The sequence below is a fragment of the Thermobia domestica genome, chromosome 14, assembly GCF_964235325.1.
Source record: "Thermobia domestica chromosome 14, izTheDome1.hap1.1, whole genome shotgun sequence".
Taxonomy (NCBI): Eukaryota; Metazoa; Arthropoda; class Insecta; order Zygentoma; family Lepismatidae; genus Thermobia; species Thermobia domestica.
In genome coordinates this window covers 10,458,837-10,480,634 of record NC_137467.1, presented here as the reverse complement: position 1 = coordinate 10,480,634, position 21,798 = coordinate 10,458,837, and the positions used below count along the sequence as shown (strand labels likewise).

The window sequence follows — 21,798 nt, the reverse complement described above, 5'->3', positions numbered from 1 at the left end:
GGCCCGACAATGTACTCTGGTACTTTTATGTTCGTAATTTTTAATATAATTTTATGTTTATATATTTTTTGTTTGTAATTTTTCTATGTGTACCTATAACAGCACTTGCCCCCCCCTCAAACACACATCCTGGCTACGCTACTGCATGCCAGTTTATTTCTATATGAATAACACAAAATACTTTATATACTGTACATCTTATTACTAGTATATCATACATATTCTTTTAGTGAGTTTATGTATAACATGATCAGATGATTTGATACCATCAGTTTATAAGTATATACAATTAACTTACATATTACTGTTATGTAAGTTATCTACTTGCTTCACAATATTGTTCAACTTAGTAAGATATATTAATTAGTATGTATCTCATCCGCTAATAATGTTGTATAGGGTGTACCAGAAGTAGTGACTCGCCTTTTCAGTGATCAGTACATTTTTATTGTAAACCAGAACGGCATGAACAAAATTGTAGGTACAGAGAAATGATATAAAAATCAACTGCTTGAATGTATCTAATTCCTATTCTCCATTTGGAGGTCCAAACTAACTAACTAACTAACTAACTAAGTAACTAACTAACCCTATGACGTATGGAACCAGAAGGTTCAATGCCTCGTTCACAAAAGCTCTCAAATTGACTTCTGTTCTTAGCCAAACTGGAACCAGTTTCTACTTCGTATTTCTATTTCTGCGAGATCCATATTAATATTGTTCTCCCAACTGCGCCTAGGTCTTCCTAATGGTCATTTTCCGATTTGATTTCCACTTAAAACTGTGAAAGCGTTCCTACTTTCCTCCATCCTGGCTACATGACCTGCCCACCTGAACTTCCTACATTTGATGACACTAACAATGTTTGGTAAACCTTATAAATTATGTAGTTCCTCGTTTAGGAGGTCCATCTGGGACAACCGTCAAATCGATTTCCACTTCTGCGCTGACTTGCAAGTTCCGCCTGTATCCGACCGTATTTATGGGATTGTTGACGGACCTAGTCCTACCTGGGCTCTTGGCATCAATTACCCTACCAGCAGGCCCGTATCCAGGGAGGTCTAGGGGGCCGTCCCCCTAAATTTTTGCTGCCCCCCTAAAATTTTTACGGTAGGCTTGCAAATGAACTATAATATGGTGATGAGCTATCATATGGCTGGATCGGCCCCCCCTAACTTCAGCCCTACACTTTTGGGCTGGCTACGGGCCTGCCTACCAGTGGTATTGAAGAATTTGTTTACCTTTATTATTGTCTTTTGTTGTGGCGCTGGATCATTGCACAGCTCCTTTATTCGTCACTGGACTGCGAACATTGTGTTGTGTGTCTCACAAAATAGGCGAGCGTATTGGACACGTTCCTCAAGCGTCAGGCGGGCCGCCATCTCGTAATGTTGCCAATTGAAAAAAAAAAGGAAAAACGCCATTACACCACAACACAAACAAAACAAGAAACAAACAAACAAACAACAACATCAATCATACAGCCTAACCTACCACACATAACAAGTGAGTCACTACTTATGGGACACCCTATACAATTTGAAATGATTGATTGTACTTAACTGAATTTTATTTATTTATTTATAATTTTCAGATTGGATTTAATGCTGGTAATGGCACCCAAGCAGTGGAATATCATCCGTATTCTCAAATGACAACTGTAAGAGATCTCCCAATTCGAGGTTGGGCCAATGGTTTCCCTGGAAGGCACATCTTCCGAATTGATGAAAAAATCATGTTAGGAACATGCAACAAAGATATTGGTTAGTCTTTTTTACCCCTTTGTTTAATTTGATTTGATTTCGTACTTACGATATATAGTGGAAACTCGTGTATGAATTGCAAGGAAAGAATAAAGGGTTCCAATGATGTGAATAAACTTTTGGGGGGGATGACTGAAATTTAAATCATCTAGAAAATACTGTGTAGATTCTATATTCGAAAAGCAAATTGTCCTAAAATGGATGGAACATAGTAAAAAATCACGAAACATGAACATTAAAGTCAATGGAAAATCAGTGAAAAAAATGAAGTCGTCGACATATCTCAAAAACTATAATAAGGAGATGGCTAATTGAAAAGACTATAATGAAGAGCTTAGAAACGATGTATAACACGTAAGGTAAATATGGATAAAACATTGTCAAAAGTCGAGTTATTTGAGTAAAATCAATAATAATGATAAAGTAAATGCATCTTCTTCAAATTACTCAGGGATCCCACGCGGAGGTTACGTGCTTCAAATATCTCAGATCTGGATTTGAAATGTCCAGACTCGATTTAGCACTCAATGTGACTTTTGACCTGATCATATGACGCAGTCTGATTCTTATGACACACCGGATAGGCTTTTTCTACTGTTCTCAAAAGCAAAATATATCTTGGTGATTACCATTTAGGGAATAAATTCTAATGTGTAATAAGAAGAATGTCTGCTATATTATTATTAACTTAATTAGAAACTGACATTATTATGCCTGTATATATTTATCCTGTGAAACTTTTTCATGAACACTTGTGTTTTCTTCATCAGTGACGATGTAAAAAAAAAAAAAAATCTCCAAACCAAAGCTCACATTTCTATTTTACTTTTTATATTTTATTTCTTCCTCATAGGTTCCGTTTGCCTTAAGCCTGATTGACCTATCATGATCGTCAGGCCTCACCGTCACTTTGAAGTTGATTCACAGATTGACATTTAGCCCTGGCCGTCCCACTTTAAGAATAACAGTACCTATGGGAAAGACAGAGTGCCCCTTTCCTCTGGTCCGTGACATATCCCCTATATTCACCTGATATGTTCTCTCAAACAAACATTACCTCCTTTCAATATTATATTGAATTTTTGAAGTGTTCCTCAGTGTTTACATTATGTAATATAATCAGTGAGAAACATTTCGATTTTTTTCTCTCGTTTCGTACTCATAATATAGGGCTATTTCCGAAAAACATCTCATTGAAAAATGACATGACTGATTCTGTATCTATCAATCTATACGTCTTATGTGTATCCATCATTCTATGCTAATTTCATATGAGTCCCATCTACGGTAGTATTTCCATCCACCTGGAAATCCTCGAAACGTCAGGGAATTCAGTTTACTCATAAAAAGTTCGGGAATTTCATGAAAAACTGGAAAATCATAGAAAAGTCAGGGAATTTTAAGTACGGATTTTTACTTTTCTTCGAATTCATTTCTCCTTTTGCCCTCGCCGGCTGTTTAGTATAGGATGTTTCACAAAATAAATTAGTTTGCTTTGCAGAACTTCTCTACCTACACACATATATACATGTGCGCACCCTCATAGTACAGTTCATTTTATACAACTTGTCCCTTCTGACAGTTGCTTTCCTTTGTTGTTTCCTTCCTGCACGAGGACACAACAATCAGGCAAGAAGAACTGTTTCTATGGCAACAGCACGTTCAGCCAATTGCTGTGGTTCATTTCTCTCGCTCTGCAATGGTGAACATTCTACCCTTTCCGCACGTTGCCAATTTGAATATAATCAAATGCACATTGTCTCAGTCGAATGCTAACTTGACTAGTGGACCTGGTGGTTATTGAGAGAATTCTTTTTAGTTATCTTTTGCGTCATTTAATTTTATAAAACTGAGCTTTATTTGCAATGAATAATTTAGCGTTTCAACAAAGGACGCAAAAGCTGGCAACACAGCATTGAGCACCACATGCGTGCAGCGAGCTGTCAGAAGGAACAAGTAGTATCAATTACAGTTTCGGTTAGGAATCCGTTTGTCAGGAAAAATATAGTTGTTTTCTATAGTAATTATATATACATCTTAAAAACCTGGAAAAGTCAGGGAATTCGTGCCCACTAAATAAGTGGGAACTCTAAACTCTAAAGGGTGATTTCAAGTTAATTTCAACCAATCTCTTAACCCAAATAACTTAAATAATGATTCAACGTATGCATATTAATACAGTAATTTATATTAAAGGGAGCAAAAATAGGAAGATGGCGGACACCTTATGACCATCTTAAATTTTTCAATATTCAGTTATCAATTCTAAAAAGGTAGACAGACAGACAGACAGACAGAGAGAAAGAAAAAGTGAAATTGAAAAGACATGCAAATCTACTGTTTCGACGTTATGTGATGAAGTTATTCTTTCCTCGAAAACATGAATTAACAAGTAGTTCAAAAAGTAACCAGGAGATTAGGACAACATAAATAAGCAAACACGATGTCGCGAAATATGGTATCGTAAAAAGAAAGAAAAATCATCATCATCATCATCATTATCATAGGTATTCTGCCATTGTTGGCAGATCACTTGATCAGGCACGTAGCCAGGATTTCGTGAAGGGGGGGGGGGGTCCGTGATATAAAATACTGTGGTCATCACACTAGGGACTCGATCATTCTAAACAATTTTACTGAAACATATATTGGTTCGATTAGCCAGGATTTCGTAACGGGGGGGGGGGGGGGCGTAACATGAAATTCTGAAGGCCCAGGAGCTCGATCAATCTAAACTACTTTACTATGAACATATATTGGTTTGTGAGGATATGTTGGTAAATATTTTAATAAACTATGAAGAAATCTCGAGTAAAATAATAATAAAAAACGTATTGAAAAAGATTATACAATATTTACACCCTTCCTCTGTTTATTCAAATATAACAATTCTCCTTTCATTATGACCTCAACTATTATAAAAAGTACTTATTCACTATTATAGAAAGTACATACTCAATAATGTCTTGTAAAATAGTTTGCAATATCTGCGTTCCTTTCTCTGTTGAATCAAATGTTAACAGAACTTTCTTTCCACATATATTTTTGTTTTTATTATTCCGTCAACTATGTCTGTTTCAAATGACAGGTTAAAGGAGCAGTAGAAAATTATTTTGAAATAACATGTTTGATATTGCAAGGATGCGATGACGAAAAATTATGATAAAAAATGTACACGCTGTTACACAACGGCACTATGCTTTCGGAAGCTTGAAATCTCCCTGACTAGTAGCAGAAATTCTGAGAATTCCGCAATTTTTCTAGAAATTTCAAATTCCCTGACTCTTCCAGGATATCTCGCTCATCTCGCAACCATGTATTGCAAGTAATACAAATTTCCTCATAAGAAAGAGTAACCAAAAGCTTCCTGTAGTTTATTTTTAATGCTGCTCCTTCTTTTTCTCATTTCATTATGTTTCATCCTTCCCTAATTTTTTCATTTCTCGTCTCGAAGGGGGGTCCGGACCCCCCGGACCCCCCCCCCCCCTTGGCTACGTGCCTGACTTGATGCAACTCAGAAGCTCCTAGGCTCCACGGTCTTCTGTTAATCTCTTTCTCTTCACGTATGAATTCTCTGTTTTGATATCTTTAATTAATTGTAGTCTTCTTCACGCCCTCTTTTTCTTTCCCGCCACCATACCCTCTAGGACGTCCCTAATGATAAATCTCTTCTTAGGCAATGTCCCAACCAGTTTCTCTTCCTCTTCCTAATAATATCTAAAATTCTTCTTTTGTCCTTCACCATTTTTAACACCGTCTCATTCGTTTCCCACTCGACCTAGCTAATTCTCTGCATTCTTCTTCACACCCACATTTCGAAAGCTTCCAGTCGTTGTTAATCATTTTTGCGTAATGTGTATATTTCTACCCCATACAGCACAATACTCCACACAAAGCATTTTATGAATCTTTTCCTCAACTCTATTCAAGGTCCCACAAAATAGTCTTTTCTTTCTTCTAAAGGCTTCGAAAGAAGCTGTACTACATAGATAACGATATTTGCTCTCTTGTACACAATTTAAACAATGGCGTATTTAGGGGGTAGCTATCGGGCTCAAGCCACCCCCGGCATAAATTTGTTATATGCACAACTTCATTAAAATTTTTCGGCACCCAAAAGAAAAAATATAAGTGTTTATTCACGTGCTGTGCATAGCCCCCCCCCCGAAACAAAATCCTAAAAACGCCACTGAATTTAAATAATATCCAACTCACCTAAAATACTTAATTAAAACATAACTCCCACGTTATGCAATATAAACACCAAAATTACGCAAACTAGAAATATTTAGTTCTTACATCAGTTAATAATATTTTTAGAAAAGTGACTTAAAAGCTTTGTTAAAATAATAATGGCTACAGTTTTTTCACATCTTAGTAGAAATATTAATTTTGGATTTTCTTGAGAAAGAATCATTTATTTAATGATCTGCGTTCTTATGTTTTAGCTGGTGCTAACCTTCCGTTGGTATTCGCTCCTGAAAGTGGAAATATGTTGGGAGGAACAGTCGTTAATATTACAGGACCATGTTTCGATACTAATCAAAGGATCAGATGCAGGTATGCTACAATTCTATAACTAAATATTACAACATTATTTATGTATTTCAAAACAAAACTTAAATAAGTATAAACACTTTATATTAGGTAACAGTCTAACATCATATTAATACTAAAGTTCGCGTCACCCGAATTGGCTTGTGGCATCAGTCAATCAGCTCGCATTGCACTGTTACTAAACCTTCAGGGATGAACCTAATCATTCATAATTGATTTTGTTCGCATTTGTGGACAATTGTCAATGATTAGATTCCTCTCTGAAGATTTAGTAACAGCACAGTGCGAACTTATTGGCTGATGCTACACGCCATTTCGGGTGACGTGCACTATAGGTAATTAATTAATTAAGACTTTATGTCCATTCAGCATATTAGTAACCATTGAAAAATGGTGGTTCTACCAAAAATCAACCGTTGGCCAACACTTGGTAAAGTTTGATTAGGAAAACATTATTCGGATTTCATCGGAGGCTGGTACCTCCAGTTGGTATTGAATCCATCCTCACACACACAGAAAACGTGTGTTATCCGCTTGACCAAAGAGCATTTAAATATTAGTGATTTACAACTGAGTTGAACGAACTTACCAGCTATGTGCTCGCAGTGGGTGACTCAATTTTGTCACTTCCACTGTGAACGAAGGTGAACAGTTCCTAGAGTTATATGGAAACAAAATGGTTGTAAGGGAAAGAAAGTAGAGGCCGGTATATGTTTCATTTTTATTTCAGGTACGTTCCCTCACCTTTATCTTCATCCTTTTATTTTTAAAAGTTTCGAAATTTAAACAAGACTTACGTTATAATGTTATAGCCAATCACAAAACTCATTAATTGTAACTTCAGTACGCAGTGCATTTGTTTGTAATTCAGCGGAAAGAAATGATGGCGGAAGTGTGTCATGTTTGACTCATCCATGCAGAAATACGTTAATCTTAACCCATACATGGACGGATCAAGCATAGCATACTTCCGGCATAATTTGCCTCCGGTGGGCTCTTAAGAAATGTGCTGTATATAGAATTTCCAATGAATAGGTCAGGAATGAGATACTTCCGGTATAATTTATCTCTGGTGGGCTCCAAAGAAATGTGCTGTATATAGAATTTCCAATGAATAGGTCAGAATGAGATACTTCCGGCATAATTTATCTCTGGTGGGCTCCAAAGAAATGTGCTGTATATAGAATTTCCAATGAATAGGTCAGGAATGAGATACTTCCGGCATAATTTATCTCTTGTGGGCTCCAAAGAAATGTGCTGTATATAGAATTTCCAATGAATAGGTCAGGAATGAGATACTTCCGGCATAATTTATCTCCGGTGGGCTCCAAAGAAATGAAAGGCCCGCAGTGGCTCAGTGGTAGAACGTTCACCTCTGGTTCGATCCCAGCTGGCGTCAAGTGAAATTTGTAGTAGACAAACACCGTGTGCGTGGGTTTTCTCGGGGTTCTGTTTCCTCCCTTCCCTTCTTCATTCCACCATTTCATTCATCTCTCATCATCACCGTCTCCTTTAGCCTAGCCGGCATAACCGTTGGACATAACACTTAAAGATTTCATTTCATTTCAAAAGAAATTTGCTACATGTAGAATTTTCGACAGATGGGTCAGGAATAAGGTACTTCCGGCAAATTTGTCTCCGATGGGCTCTTAAGAAATATGTTGTATATAGAATTTCCAATGGATAGGTTAGGAATGAGATATTTCCGGCATGATTTACCTCCGGTGGGTTCTTCAGAAATGTGCTATATGTAGAATTTCCAATGTATATGTCAGGAATGAGATACTTCCGGCATAATTTGTCTCCGGTGGGCTCCAAAAGAATGTGCTACATACAGAATTTCCAGTAGATGGGTCTGGAATGAGGTATTTCCACCAAAACTACTGGCATCATTTATTGCCGGTGAGTTTCAAACGTATGCTACATTTAGAAGTTAACTAGATTATGTTTCGAGTTAACCTATAAATATAATAATAAAAGGGAATACATGAAAGGTAAGGAAAGCAAGGAAATGTATTACATGAAATTAAAAAAAAAAAGTGAATCATACACCTGCCTAAATCTTCTTCATGTAGCAACCATATTGTTTGGAACCGAAAATGCAACTTTGGATCCTTGCACTTTCGTTGTAACTGACGGTGTGCAATTCAGTTCAAAAAGTTTGAGAACAAACAAACAAACAAAAAAAAAAAAAAAAAAAAAAAGAGAAGAAATAAGGTACTCCTCTTTCTTTCTGTCCGTCCACCCTTTCTCTCGCCTCACCTTCTTCTGGTCTTGGTTGTTTCTAACACGTAATTAACACGTAGGAACAAATTCAGATTTCGATGTTGAAGTTAGAACTAAAATTTCATGACTGTTTCAATCTGAACAAGTAACAGTGACTGATGTACACCACGTGAAGAAGTTTGGTTTGTATGACGTCATATTTTCTACATTACTATTGATACCGTAAGTGGTGGCAGTATATTTCTCCACTTGTGGTTTTAGAAGATAGATTAGAGTGGAGATGGCATATATCCTTAGGTTGCTTATTTGATTGTAGGAAATCGTTTTTACCGATCAACATTAAAACCGGAAGTGGTTGATTTCTAACAATTCAGGTTTGAATAGAGGGTTAAGAGAAAAGATGGTATCTATTCTTAGAATGTTAAATGGATTCTGAAATCCCGCTTCTCTCTATCTTTTATCGTTTTTGCTGTACACAGATCAATATTGAAACCGGAAGTTGTAATGGATTTTTATCACTTCCGGTTTTAGTAGAGACTTAAGGATGGAGATTGAATGTGTTCTCGGGCAGATTACTTAATTGCAAGAAAATACTTCTCGCTATTACCTTTTTTTTTTCTTTCTTTGCTCTATAGTAGTCAAGGTTAAAACCGGAAATGGTTGATTTCTATCACTTCTGGTGGGATAATCACCTCCTTGAACGAAATGGATTCCTGACTCTTTACTCTGTATATCCTGGTCAAAATTGATGGCAAGCCATACAATAATTCTTGAGATTATTTTGTCTCCTGAACAGACGGACACATTTTTTTTTTTTTTTTTTCTAGATGGACAGATTAACACACGGACGAACAAAGTAAATATATATAAAGGGTTTTGGTGAACCAAACTCTTTAAAACGAATTAAAATACTGAACATTTTATTTATATTGATGTAGCCTAATCTAAGCTCTCTCTCTCTTATCATTATATTAGATTTGATACCGAAGAAGTAAATGGTGCTGTCGTCGACAGAAACAGAGCTATCTGCATTCAACCTTTCTTAATGGCTGAAGGATACGTCAATTTTGAAGTTGCAATTGGTGACGGCAAGTACGATTGGAAAGGAAAATATTTTGTGGGTAAGTTTTCTGCTTAGTTTTTTTTTTTTTTTTTTGTTGAATTAGTTTTAGCACCATGTTTTTTACTCAAGAAACATATCTTATACTAACTAATTGTTTACTTATTTTGACGTGGGAGACCCGGGTTCGATTCTCGGTGAGAGATCATGTGGTTCGGGTTCCACGTTAATCAGTAGGTCCCATCTCATATCGCCTCGCTGTTAAAAGGAACGTTAAACTCAAAATCAACTCAACTACTTACTTTGAACATTATAATATTCTTTTTCATGTATTATTATTATTATTATTACATAGTTCGCTAAAATTCAGTTAAGTATCTTTACATTATGCTTAACATCCTTTTATTTTACTTTACATCAATGTATTCATAAAATCTAATCTTATTAATAGAACAACCATTACTATAGAACGCTTCCAGAGCGAAAATACTCCCTCCACAAATCTTACAACAGAAGAAAGTTCTGATCAGTTGTTTAAAGGATTAGATTTTCAGTTTTATCTGATTACTATATAATCAATTTTATCCGATTACTGATTACTACATAACAAATGTCTTTTGTAATTTCTCTCGAAAACTTAAGAATTAAAAAGTTTACGAATTGACAAGAAAACTATTATCAGACTTCTTAATAAAATATAACTGTAAGAATAGAAATTGTCAGTAAAAAATCAGAAATATGTATTGTTACGACTGTATTCAACGTAAAAAGTGTATGTTTTGGCCATTAGTATTCAAAAATCTACAAAACCTTTATCTAGCTTGTCTCAATTTCACTTCAGGAGTATTTTAAATTTATAAATTTCTTCCTGTCAAACCATCATTAAATTCTTTATCCAACTACATCACAAGTTCAAGCAACACCGCTTCAAGGAAATCCTATAGTCAGTACGTTAGATATAAAGGAAAATTTCTGTGACGTTGCAAATCGAAATGTGAAGTTTAGTTTACTTCCAAACATTTTCTGTTACTTGTGGTCAATACCCAGGCCTTTGTGTTGTAATTGTTAGGAAGTAAACTTCAAGAATATGGGTAACTTGGTAATGGGTCTGTATTCATGATATAAGGTTGAAAAATGTTGCTATGTAGTTTGAGTCTGTGATGCGATTATGTTAGGTTACTGTTTATTAGACATTATGGCACTTAGCAGAAAATTATACCTTGCAGACATTCCAGGTATTCAAAGTGTGGACAAAATTGGTCGGAACTTACTGAAAATAAAATTTCGATCGGGCGAGGAAGCCAATTCATTTTTAGATCATGAAATTCTGACTCAAAATAACTGGCTAGCATTTATCCCGAATCATCTCATTTACACGATGGGAGTGATACAGGGCATAGAAACAGATATAAAAATATCGGACTTATTAAATGATATTAAATGTGACTTTACAGTTACGTCAGCTAGACGTATTTACAAAAGATCTTCAACGGGTGAACTACAACCCACTTCCGCAGTAATTTTGACATTCGATTCTCAGCAACTCCCTAATGATGTTAAATTATATTATATTAAACGCTTGGTTCACACATATATACCGGCTATTCGACAATGTATCTCAGGTTGCAATAAATTCGGACATCGTAAGAATAATTGTAGATCAAATAAAATTTAAAATGTGGCGCTCCGCATCCGTCAGACACATGTAACAACCCTCCTCATTGCATCAATTGTAGTGGAAATCATCCTGCTGATTTTCAAGATTATCCGGAGAGAATTAGACAAGGTAAACTTACGGAATTAATGGCGAAAGAAAAAATATCTTTTAATGAAGCGAATGCTATTTTGAAAAAAATGAATTCAATCAACATTAACTCAAATACTAATCAAGATCACTCAATAGTTAACCTCCGGTCAACAGAGGAATATAATTCAAATATGAGTCATACAACTTATGCATCTTTGTTTAATATAGAACATATGTTTCCTTTGGTAACTCCTGCTCCGAAACAAATAACCCCAACAATTCATGTGACAAGAGACCTTCCTAGCTCTCCACCGGAGAAGAGACGCAAAAGTCAAGTGGAATTATTTTCATGGAACACTCCTCAATCGTCTTCACAACTAGTCAAGGGGAAATATCATAATAAAAATATAAAATTTAACTCAATCTCTTCAACAAATGATGAGTTTAACAAGATAAAAATATCTTCAAATGGAAATGACAATACATATAAAAAAGCTGATAACTTCTTCCCACATAAAGATAATTCATACATGTTACGGAGAAAAGTGGCTTCTCCGGTACCTGAATGTTCTGGAAACCAAAACTTCACCCTTGAAGATTCGAAGGGAATAGATAGAAAGAATCCTCATAAATTAGAGCATCCGGTGCCGGCTCTAATACAATTCTCCGGAAATGATAAAGAATCTATGATAACACCAATAGTTACTCCACAACCTCAACAAAAGTTAAAAGAAGGGATCAGAAAGATAATTCATTCAGCTATGATATCAAATGAAGGGGATAATATACAAACTACATCTGATATTATCTTTAACAACCTATGTTCTTTATTACAGCTTAAAAAAATGGATATAGGTAGGAAAGACAGACTCATCTTCATACAATGGAATTCCCAAAGTATTTATGGTAAATTACATCACTTAATAAATTTAATAAGTATTTTTACTCCTGATGTCATATTAATACAAGAAACTTGGTGTACTCCAAAAATACCTTTACGAATTAAAGGTTATCAATGTTTAAATCAAATACGTCACGACTCACATGAAGGAATTGCAATATGTGTAAAAAATAATTTAAATTTTCAAACCATAAATGTTCACTTTCAAAATTTACACCCGCATATACAATATCTTAGTATCAAGATTGGTAAGTTAAAAATTCTAAATCTTTATATTCCCCCTAAAATTCATGTAGATGTGTCTTTCTGGAAACAATTGTTTACTTATAATTTTGATTATATAGGTGGCGATTTGAATATCCATTCAGAAATATGGGGATCAAATAAAACCACCACAGGAGGAAGGGAATTTCTTGCAGAATTGTTGAAATCATCATACATATTTCTTAACAATGGGTCACCTACCAGAATACAATTTAATAATTTATCAGCACCAGATCTTACGTTAACGAAAAATGTTTATTATTTGGAAACAGATTGGCAAACTTACTATCATACGTGTTCCAGCGACCATTTCCCTATTGTTTTCAAAACTCATTACATTTCACATGGAAAAACAAAGGAAAATACTTACCAAGCATATATTAATTGTTTTAAATCTAAATTACAAAAAAATCTCTGCAAATATTTCTTGGTCAGAATATCAAAACACAATTCAAATGCATTTATCACAAAATAATAACCCTGATAATTTATTTAAAATCATAAAGAAAACAGTTTCATATTTACGTAATGAGAATCATAAGGAATATTTTAGAAAAAATAAATCAAAGGAAAAATTTACACGTCGACCTATCTGGTGGAATAATATTTGTCAAAAGTATGTAAATAATACGATTATATTATTTAAACAATTTGTATCTACACATACTCCTGAATCCTTTTTTCAATATCAAAAACAAAAAGCTGAAACAAAAAAAAAAAAAAAAAAAAAAAAAAATACTAAAAGATCTAGTTGGCAAGAATTTTGTAATAACATTTCGGATCGTACACCATCTTATAAAATTTGGCATTTTTGGAAAAAAATTCAACTGTATCATAGACATCAGGATATTCAAATCCATTGGCAAAATTTAGAATGGTTGCCGTTTTTTCATAATAAATTAACTCCATGTACCGTATAATGATCGTCGTCTTCTTTCACAATATTTATTTTCCAACAATAATGAAGAACTTGATAAAAACTTTACAATAGCAGAATTAGAAGTGGTGCTAAAAAATATCCATAAAAATACTATGCCTGGTCTAGATGAAATCTCGTACTCTCATTATAAAAATCTTCCTTACTTAGGATTAGAATCTCTATTAGAGTATTACAATCATATATGGAATACTGGACATATTCCTTTAAGCTGAAAAAAATACTGATATTACCTATTCCAAAGAACTCCAAAGATTCAGTCACTTCAAATAATTTTCGACAAATTGCATTGTTATCGTGCGCATATAAAATTTTTGAAAATTTAATACTTAATAGATTAAATTGGTTCCTAGAATATTCACAAGTATTTTCTTCGCAAATTACAGGTTTTAGAAAGAACTTCTCTACGTATGATGCATTAACGAATTTAACACTAGACATTTATAAAACCTTTTTAAAAGAGGAGATCTTCTGGCTATCTCATTTGATATTACTGGTGCTTATGATCATGTGAATTTAGATATTTTAATAGAAAAAATGCATAAATTGAAAATTTCAAGTAAAATAATCAGAATTATTCATAATACTTTAATAAACAGACAGGTATTCATCAAAGTAAGAAATACTTATTCAGAGTCAAGAAATACCTCATTAGGTCTCCTTCAAGGGAGCAAATTAAGCCTTCTATTATTTAATATTTATATAGTGGATCTGATAAATAGAAACTGGCAGAACAGTAAGATTACTAGTTATGCTGATGACATATTGCTGACTTCATATTCTAAAAACATTGAACGATCAATTCCACAGGTGGAAAATCATTTACAAGAAATCAATAAATGGATGACCAAGAATGGATTGGATTTAAATTGGAAAAAACTAAGTTTATCATATTCTCTAGGAAAAAAAACAAAACATTAATACAATTTCTTTAAAAAAAAAACGGAATTACATTGTATAAAAAAAAGGTATATCAACGATTATTGATCTCCCTAGTGCTTACTGAAGAAATTATCTAACTCACAACTTTATTCTTTTTAGCATTTATGGCACAAACTGGTTATTTCCTGGTGCCCTTTTTCAAACACTTTTTTAGAGTGATGATGATGATGTTTATTAGTTCTCTTGGGTAAATATCGGTTTAGAGATTTACCAGTATAATAAAAGGTAGTTCAAGTTTCTATGGGTCTTAAATTGTATTAAAGGATAGACATGTGAATTTAACTTTTAACAGTGATGAAGAAAAAACGGCGTAATCATTCTCTGGAAAGGGAGAACTAAGAGGAGTTTAGAAGTCTAAAATTAACAAGTCTGTTTCATTTTACTACTGTGTCATCTTTAGATTTCCAGCCCTATTCAGATTAATAAATTATACGTTAAAATAAATTGATAAATTAGGCATAAAAAGGTATAATTTATCTTTTATATTGTTGGCAAAACAACACTAATGAAACAGTCGCCATGGAAAATATGAATTTTTGACGAAATAACAATCATAAAAAATATATGAATATAATTTCTGTCATAAACTGGTATAAATTATCATATTGCTATATTTTCTATGGTGTGTATTTTGCATGCGTGACTTCGTCAATGACACATATTTTTCCCAGCGTTTATTTCGCATGAGTTACTACTTAATGAAACTAGTTGTTGAAATTACCTCACATTATCATATCTTATTTGTGATATGCACATGCTTCTGTTTAACAAAAATGTCGTCAAAAATATCATTTACATTTTGTGTTTTTGACGAAGTAACGTGCGAAATAACCTCCATAGAAAATATGTATTCTTGATGAAGTACCGGTACTATTGTAATTGAAACGACGTAAATTGAGCATTCACTTTTCTCGTCTACAAGAAAAGGTATGGAAGCTCTTATTAGTTAACTTAGTAGAACTTTGTCGATATTATCTGAATCATTAAAAGTATTATGAATGCGCATGAGAGGATGATTCAAATTAACAAAGAATTGGTTACTTACCAATAAATCCTCCCGTGGAAACTAGACACTCTCCACACGTTTCGGAACAAGCTAGTTTCATCTTCAGTGGTAAGGTAAAAAGGATAAAAACGGATGAGAGGAAAAAAAGTGTAGAGAAAGGAATGCATACCACAAAATAGATTAATATAACGTGAAGGACGCTAAAAGAGCACGAGCAGAGCCCAGTGTGAAAGAATGAGCTGAATTGAACGAAGCGCGATGTCTATGTTACGTCACTGTTGTCAGATTCGAAAAATATATGTCATAGGTAGGTAACCAGACTCTATCAATGTTGCCAATATCCAGATTTAAAGTCGGTTTATATTTATGAATAAAGAAAGATTCTTTAATCTCCCGTTGTTTCTTTGCTTTTGCTGAACCTATTATATTAACCTGCTTTATATTTTGTGTATGTTGTTTTAAGTGAAGCGTCAATCGCGGTATGCCCTCCTCTTGTAACCTTTTTTGATTATCTAATATGTCCTTTAATTCGGGTGTTAATATTGCGTTTCGTTTGACCTACATATGAGAAGTCACATTCGCATTGAACACGATAAATACCTGACTTATTTAGTGGATCAACAAAATAACTTTTAAATCCGGTAAGATGATTTTCTAAACTTTTCGTGGGATATGTTATGCTTTGTAAGAATACGTTGAATTTTTGTCGATAATTGTGGAAAATAAGGAATTCCTATCCATATTTTTGCTTCTTTCGGAATAACTGTTTTAGTGGATTGCACCGATTTGCGTGTTTGATTAAACCACTTTAGTAAGGTACGCAATTTATACCTTTTTTGTACTATTTCGTATAAAAACTGTATTTTATCCTTAAGATCATTTGGACTATAACAAATTAATAATGCTCTACGAAAGAAATTTTTCCAAATATTGGCCTTGTACAGTAATGGATGGGCTAAATGTTGATGTACGTAAGTAGTGGCCGTAGTAGTTTTTCGATACACCGTACTTTTGTTATAAATTTATTGTGTGAACGGGTAATCAGTAAATCTAAAAATGAAAAAAATAGCATCCTAGGCCGAAGTTCACCCTCGAACGTGAACCTGATGAGTGTTGAATTTTCAAAAATATTTGCAGAACTGTATTTCCATTCTCATTCTTTCGCACAGTGATCTGCAGGTTGTATTTTAGCATCCTTTACATAATGTTTAATTATTCTGTGGTATGTATTCCTTTTCCTACACCTTTTTTTTTTCTCATCCGTTTTTATCCTTGTTACCTTACTACTGAAGATGGAACCAGTTTGTTCCGAAACGCGTGAAGAGTGTCTAATTTCCCCAAGGGAAGATTTATTGGTTAAGTAACCAATTCTTTGTTAATTATCTGCCTCACTTTAAAATTTTTTTGATATTTCTTTCTTTAAGTTATTCACTAACCGTAAAGTTATGTGTTAGTCTGTATATCATTTTCCTCTCCTATAAGAAAAAGCCTGGAAACTCTCATTAGTTCACTTAATAGAATTTTGTACGCATTATCTGCCTCACTTCAAAAATTTTTGATATTTTTTCTTTAAGTTATTCACTAACCATAAAGTTATGTATTAGCCTGTATATCATTTTCTTCACCTTTAAGAAAAGACCTGGAAATTTCTATTATCTCACTTATACGCACTATCTGCCTCACTTTCTAAATTCCTATTAGTTCACTTAATAGAATTGTGAAGTTGAGTTCTTAATAGAATGCTGTAAGTTGGGTTGCCTATGCACCTGCAAAACTACGTGACTAAGTTTTGTATCATTTTCTGTGACGCAATCTGTACATTTCCTCTATCACAACAAATCCAAAACTCACCACATCCTAATTTGTTCCTAGACATATGCTCGGAGGAAAGTAGAAACAGAAACATAACTGAAATCCAATTGTCATACAGGACCAAAAGAAAAAAGTAATGGATTTTTATAGTTAAAATGTGTCTTTTGTACAATGTTACAAGGTGTTAGTAAATATTTCGATTCATTGATTTATTTTTATTTTCTAGAATCTCCTGCCAATTCTCCGGAGAGGATCCATTTTGAGACGAATGACATCCACGAAGTTTATCCAAAAGAGATAAAGATCCAATGGGAAAGAAATAACTTAACAACTAATGGTAATGCTCAAATCCGTATCTCGCTTTGGGGATACAGAGAAACGACTATCAGACCCGAACTACTTTACATCGATATTATTGAGGTAAATATTTTTAACCTGATTATAAATCCTGTATATTCTTACGTTTTCAGCAATAATGATTCTGAAATATATTTTCGTTAAAATTTTCGTTTACTTTGGATATGATACGATTCATTGCATTGCAATGACAATACTTTTACATTTGAACCAGTCAGCACAAAAATGCATAACTCTCTGTGCACACTGGTTTATCCAAGGATGTTATAAAATAGTGGATCTACCTATACAACAAAATCGTGAAGCCATACGTCACAGTTTCACCATCCCCACTCTGTTCACTCCACGCAATACGATCGCAAGGCTTTGAGCCAACATTCATGGCGGAAGCGAGAGTAGCCAATCAGACGTTTGTTTTTTTGGCTTCATTCTGTTAATATTATGAAGATACATATGGGCAGATCCTCTATTTTATAACATTCTTGGTTTTATCACTGGTTTCGAAATGTATGCACAAATATGAATACAAATTTTTTTTGATGTATTATCCACTCATCAATACCAATAATGCACTGGTATATTCCATCCCTTTTCACCTGGTTCATTCAAGACTTTTTAATTTGTCGTGAGGTGATAAAGGAGAAGATTTTTGTAAAAAACTTTTGACTAGCTAAATTTCTCATTGTAAAATAAATAAAAAATAAACACGATTCAATTGAAATAGTTAGAAAATTTTAATAGAAATAACTGAAGCAGCGTCAGACAATTTATAAGATATTTCAAATGAAATCTTATTGATTATTTGTGCTCATCTAAATTGACTTTAGGAACAATAAAATAATTACTATGTTATCAACGAACTTAGAAAGTTCGTTACTGAATTCTCTACGTCTGCGTGTGAGTGTGTTATTTGCAAAATTTTTCAATTTTAAGCCCTCCATTCGATAGAGCATCAAAAACTATGTGACAGAAGTGATGAAATTTTTCGCGTCACTCTTACCGTTCCCAAGTTATTGGCCAAAAAAAAAAAGTTCCGATTTCGGGAGATTTAAGAAGCCATAAGTCATAGAGTCTCCGGAACCGTAAGTCATAGAGAGATGATATTTTGGGAATTTTTCAAATTTGAGCCCTCCATTTTGAGCACTATAATGATTAATTTCATATTCACTAAGCAGCCGTTTTACATGTTGATTATAAAAATCACCACCTAAATCTGGTATATTAAACACGGGCACCTTAATTTTTCTTAAATTTTTGTTATTGCTTTTACAATTTCAGGACCTTTCTTTGTTTTAAACGCAACACAATATGCATATCGTAAAAAATATCAATACAAGATAATATATATATATTTGTGATTATTATTATACTTTGCAATATTTTGCATATTTGCTAAATTCATTTATAATGTTTGTCGTCTTTGTAAAACAACATATCGTAGAACTTTTAACAGAACTCTTAAACAAAACATGTGGAAAAAATTTAGCACTCAAGAAAATTATAAATGGATTGAATATTACAAGAATTGTTTAATGAGTATAATAATAAACTATATAGAACAATTGGTATAAAACATGTACAAGTTAATAACAAAAATTACTTCTTTTTAAGTTCATTCTGGCAATGTTCTTGGAGCATTATCAACTGGTTTTATGTCCGTACAAAATTGTTATGGTATTTCTATAATAATAATAATAATAATAATAATAATAATAATAATAATAATAATAATAATAATAATAATAATAATAATAATAATAATAATAATATTATTATTATTATTATTATTATTATTATTAAGTTTTCAAGTACCATAACTCCAAATTAATAATATTTTCATACGTACTTGTTCTCTTCAGATTTCTTAGTTTTTCATTTACGTGCTTTTTTTTTCTGGCTTGATTTTCCTATAAATTCATAAAGTTAAAAATGTATACGATAATCTTGTTTACCAATCAACCCACATATGTGTAATTAATGTTTCTTTTTTATAGGCCAGTTTAACCAATTCAGGGAAATACACAATTCGACCAGATCTTTACAAAAGCAGAAATAATTACGCAACACGCGATGTAGAATTTGGTTTTATCCAAATTAATCTCACTAATCCTCAACACTATAGTAACAATCTAACGGTTACACCGTAAGTAAAGAATTCCGTTTTTATTTACCTCTTATTTTACCTGTTAGGTTCAAAGTGTTTGTTGTTTTTCAGAAGATCCTTTTTGAGCAGTTTTTAAAACTTTAGGATTTTTCTTTTGCTCTAGCAAGTAGCATCTTATACCATTTGTCTCCTATATTTGTGACATTTTTTTTTTTTTTTTACATATACTGCTTCTATGTTGAATTAAATGAAATTATTTCTTCTACGCTTAAGATAATTACAGTGAAACCTCTCTAAAGCGGACAGCCATGGGGAATCAAAAATTGTCCGCTATAGAGAGGTGTCCGCCTTCAAGAGGTTTCAGTATTTTGTTATGTAAATTAGTGAGCAAGGTAATATACAATTAGAAAAAAAATATTTTTGCATGAATCACGTATTTACGAATATTACCTGCATTATCATCTGTCATCCAATACTCTATGTTCGAGGCACAACATGGAAATAACATGTTATAGTTTTCTGCACTTTACACACTTATCAGTACTTCCTTCGTTTTCAGTATGGCGCTTTAATTTGTGGGGTAATTGCACTCCTGAAGTGTCCTTTTTGAGACAATATATATACACCTGAGGGCAAAAAAATACTAAACTTGTCTTTCTGGTTGGTTAGAGACTCCAATGGGACAGTAGCATAACGTGTCATCCCTAATGGCGGGCAACTGTCAATCACTTTTGCGTCTAAAATAGCTGAGGTGGGAGTGGGATGCAAGCAAAGGACATAAGAGTGTGGTTAAACATAGGCATTTCATCTGGGTTGCTGAGCAGACAGTTGAGGAGGCAAAATGTTGTCACAGTGCTTCCTTGGTGACACATGTATGAATTACTAAAAATGTATTTTTACTACCGGAGGTAGATAATACCTATAAAAGACAGAAAAGACTGTCCGTGTCCATACTAGAGAGTGTCCACTTTAGAGAGGTTTGCCAATATGTTTTTTCCTATTACAGTGTTTGGGATTACAAAATATGTCCGTTAAGGGAGGTGTTCGTTAGTAGAGGTTTCACTGTATATACATTTCTATTTAATATGAACTCTTCAGAGTAGTACTGTTAACATTATTCAAATATTCGTTATTCAACTAAATACTGGAATTTACTTTGCTGTTATTCGGAATAGTTGTTCGAATAAGTATTTCTAATCGGAATAGTTATTCAAATCATTATTCGTTATCGGAATAGTTGTTCGAATAAGTATTTCTAATCGGAATAGTTGTTCAATCATTATTTTTATTCGAATAATTGTTCGAATAATTATTTGTTATCGGAATAATTGTTCAAATCATTGTTCGTTATTTGAATAATTATTCGAATAATTATTTGTTATCGGAATAGTTGTTCGAATCATTATTTTTTATTCGAATAATTATTCGTTACCAGAATAGTTGTTCGAATCATTATTCGTTATTTGAACAATTGTTCGAATAATTATTCGTTATCGGAATAGTTGTTCAAATTATTATTCGTTATTTAAACAATTGTTCGAATAATTATTCGTTATTTGAACAATTGTTTGAATAATTATTCGTTATCGGAATAGTTGTTCGAATAAGTATTTCTAATCACAATAGTTATTCAAATCATTATTCATCATCGGAATAGTTGTTCGAATCATTATTTTTCATTCAAATAATTATTCGAATAATTATTCGTTATCGGAATAGTTGTTCGAATCTTTATTCGTTATTTGAACAATTGTTCGAATAATTATTCGTTATCGAAATAGTTGTTCGAATCATTATGTTTCATTTGAATGATTTTCGAATAATTATTCTTTATCAGAATAGTTGTTCGAATCATTATTTTTATTTGAATAATTGTTCGAATAATTATTCGTTATCAGAATAGTTCGAATCATTATTTTTTATTTGAATAATTGTTCGAATAATTATTCGTTATCGGAATAGTTGTTCGAATCATTATTTTTATTTGAATAATTGTTCGAATAATTATTCGTTATCGGAATAGTTGTTCGAATCATTATTTTTTATTCGAATAATTGTTCAAATAATTATTCGTTATTGGAATAGTTGTTCGAATACTTTTTTATTTAAATAATTGTTCGAA

At 33.0% G+C, this 21,798-nt stretch overlaps 1 protein-coding gene across 2 annotated transcripts in view; it reads left to right on the top strand.

The window, feature by feature from the left end:
- mesh (sushi domain containing 2 mesh) overlaps positions 1-21,798 on the top strand; it is a 117,223-nt gene that overhangs the window by 27,077 nt on the left and 68,348 nt on the right. For both annotated transcript variants that reach the window (XM_081737698.1, XM_081737697.1), the window contains exons 5-9: positions 1,595-1,763; positions 6,212-6,323; positions 9,522-9,667; positions 17,442-17,635; positions 19,567-19,715. In XM_081737698.1, coding sequence (XP_081593824.1) covers positions 1,595-1,763; positions 6,212-6,323; positions 9,522-9,667; positions 17,442-17,635; positions 19,567-19,715 — 770 coding nt within the window. The remainder of the gene's footprint in view (positions 1-1,594; positions 1,764-6,211; positions 6,324-9,521; positions 9,668-17,441; positions 17,636-19,566; positions 19,716-21,798) is intronic.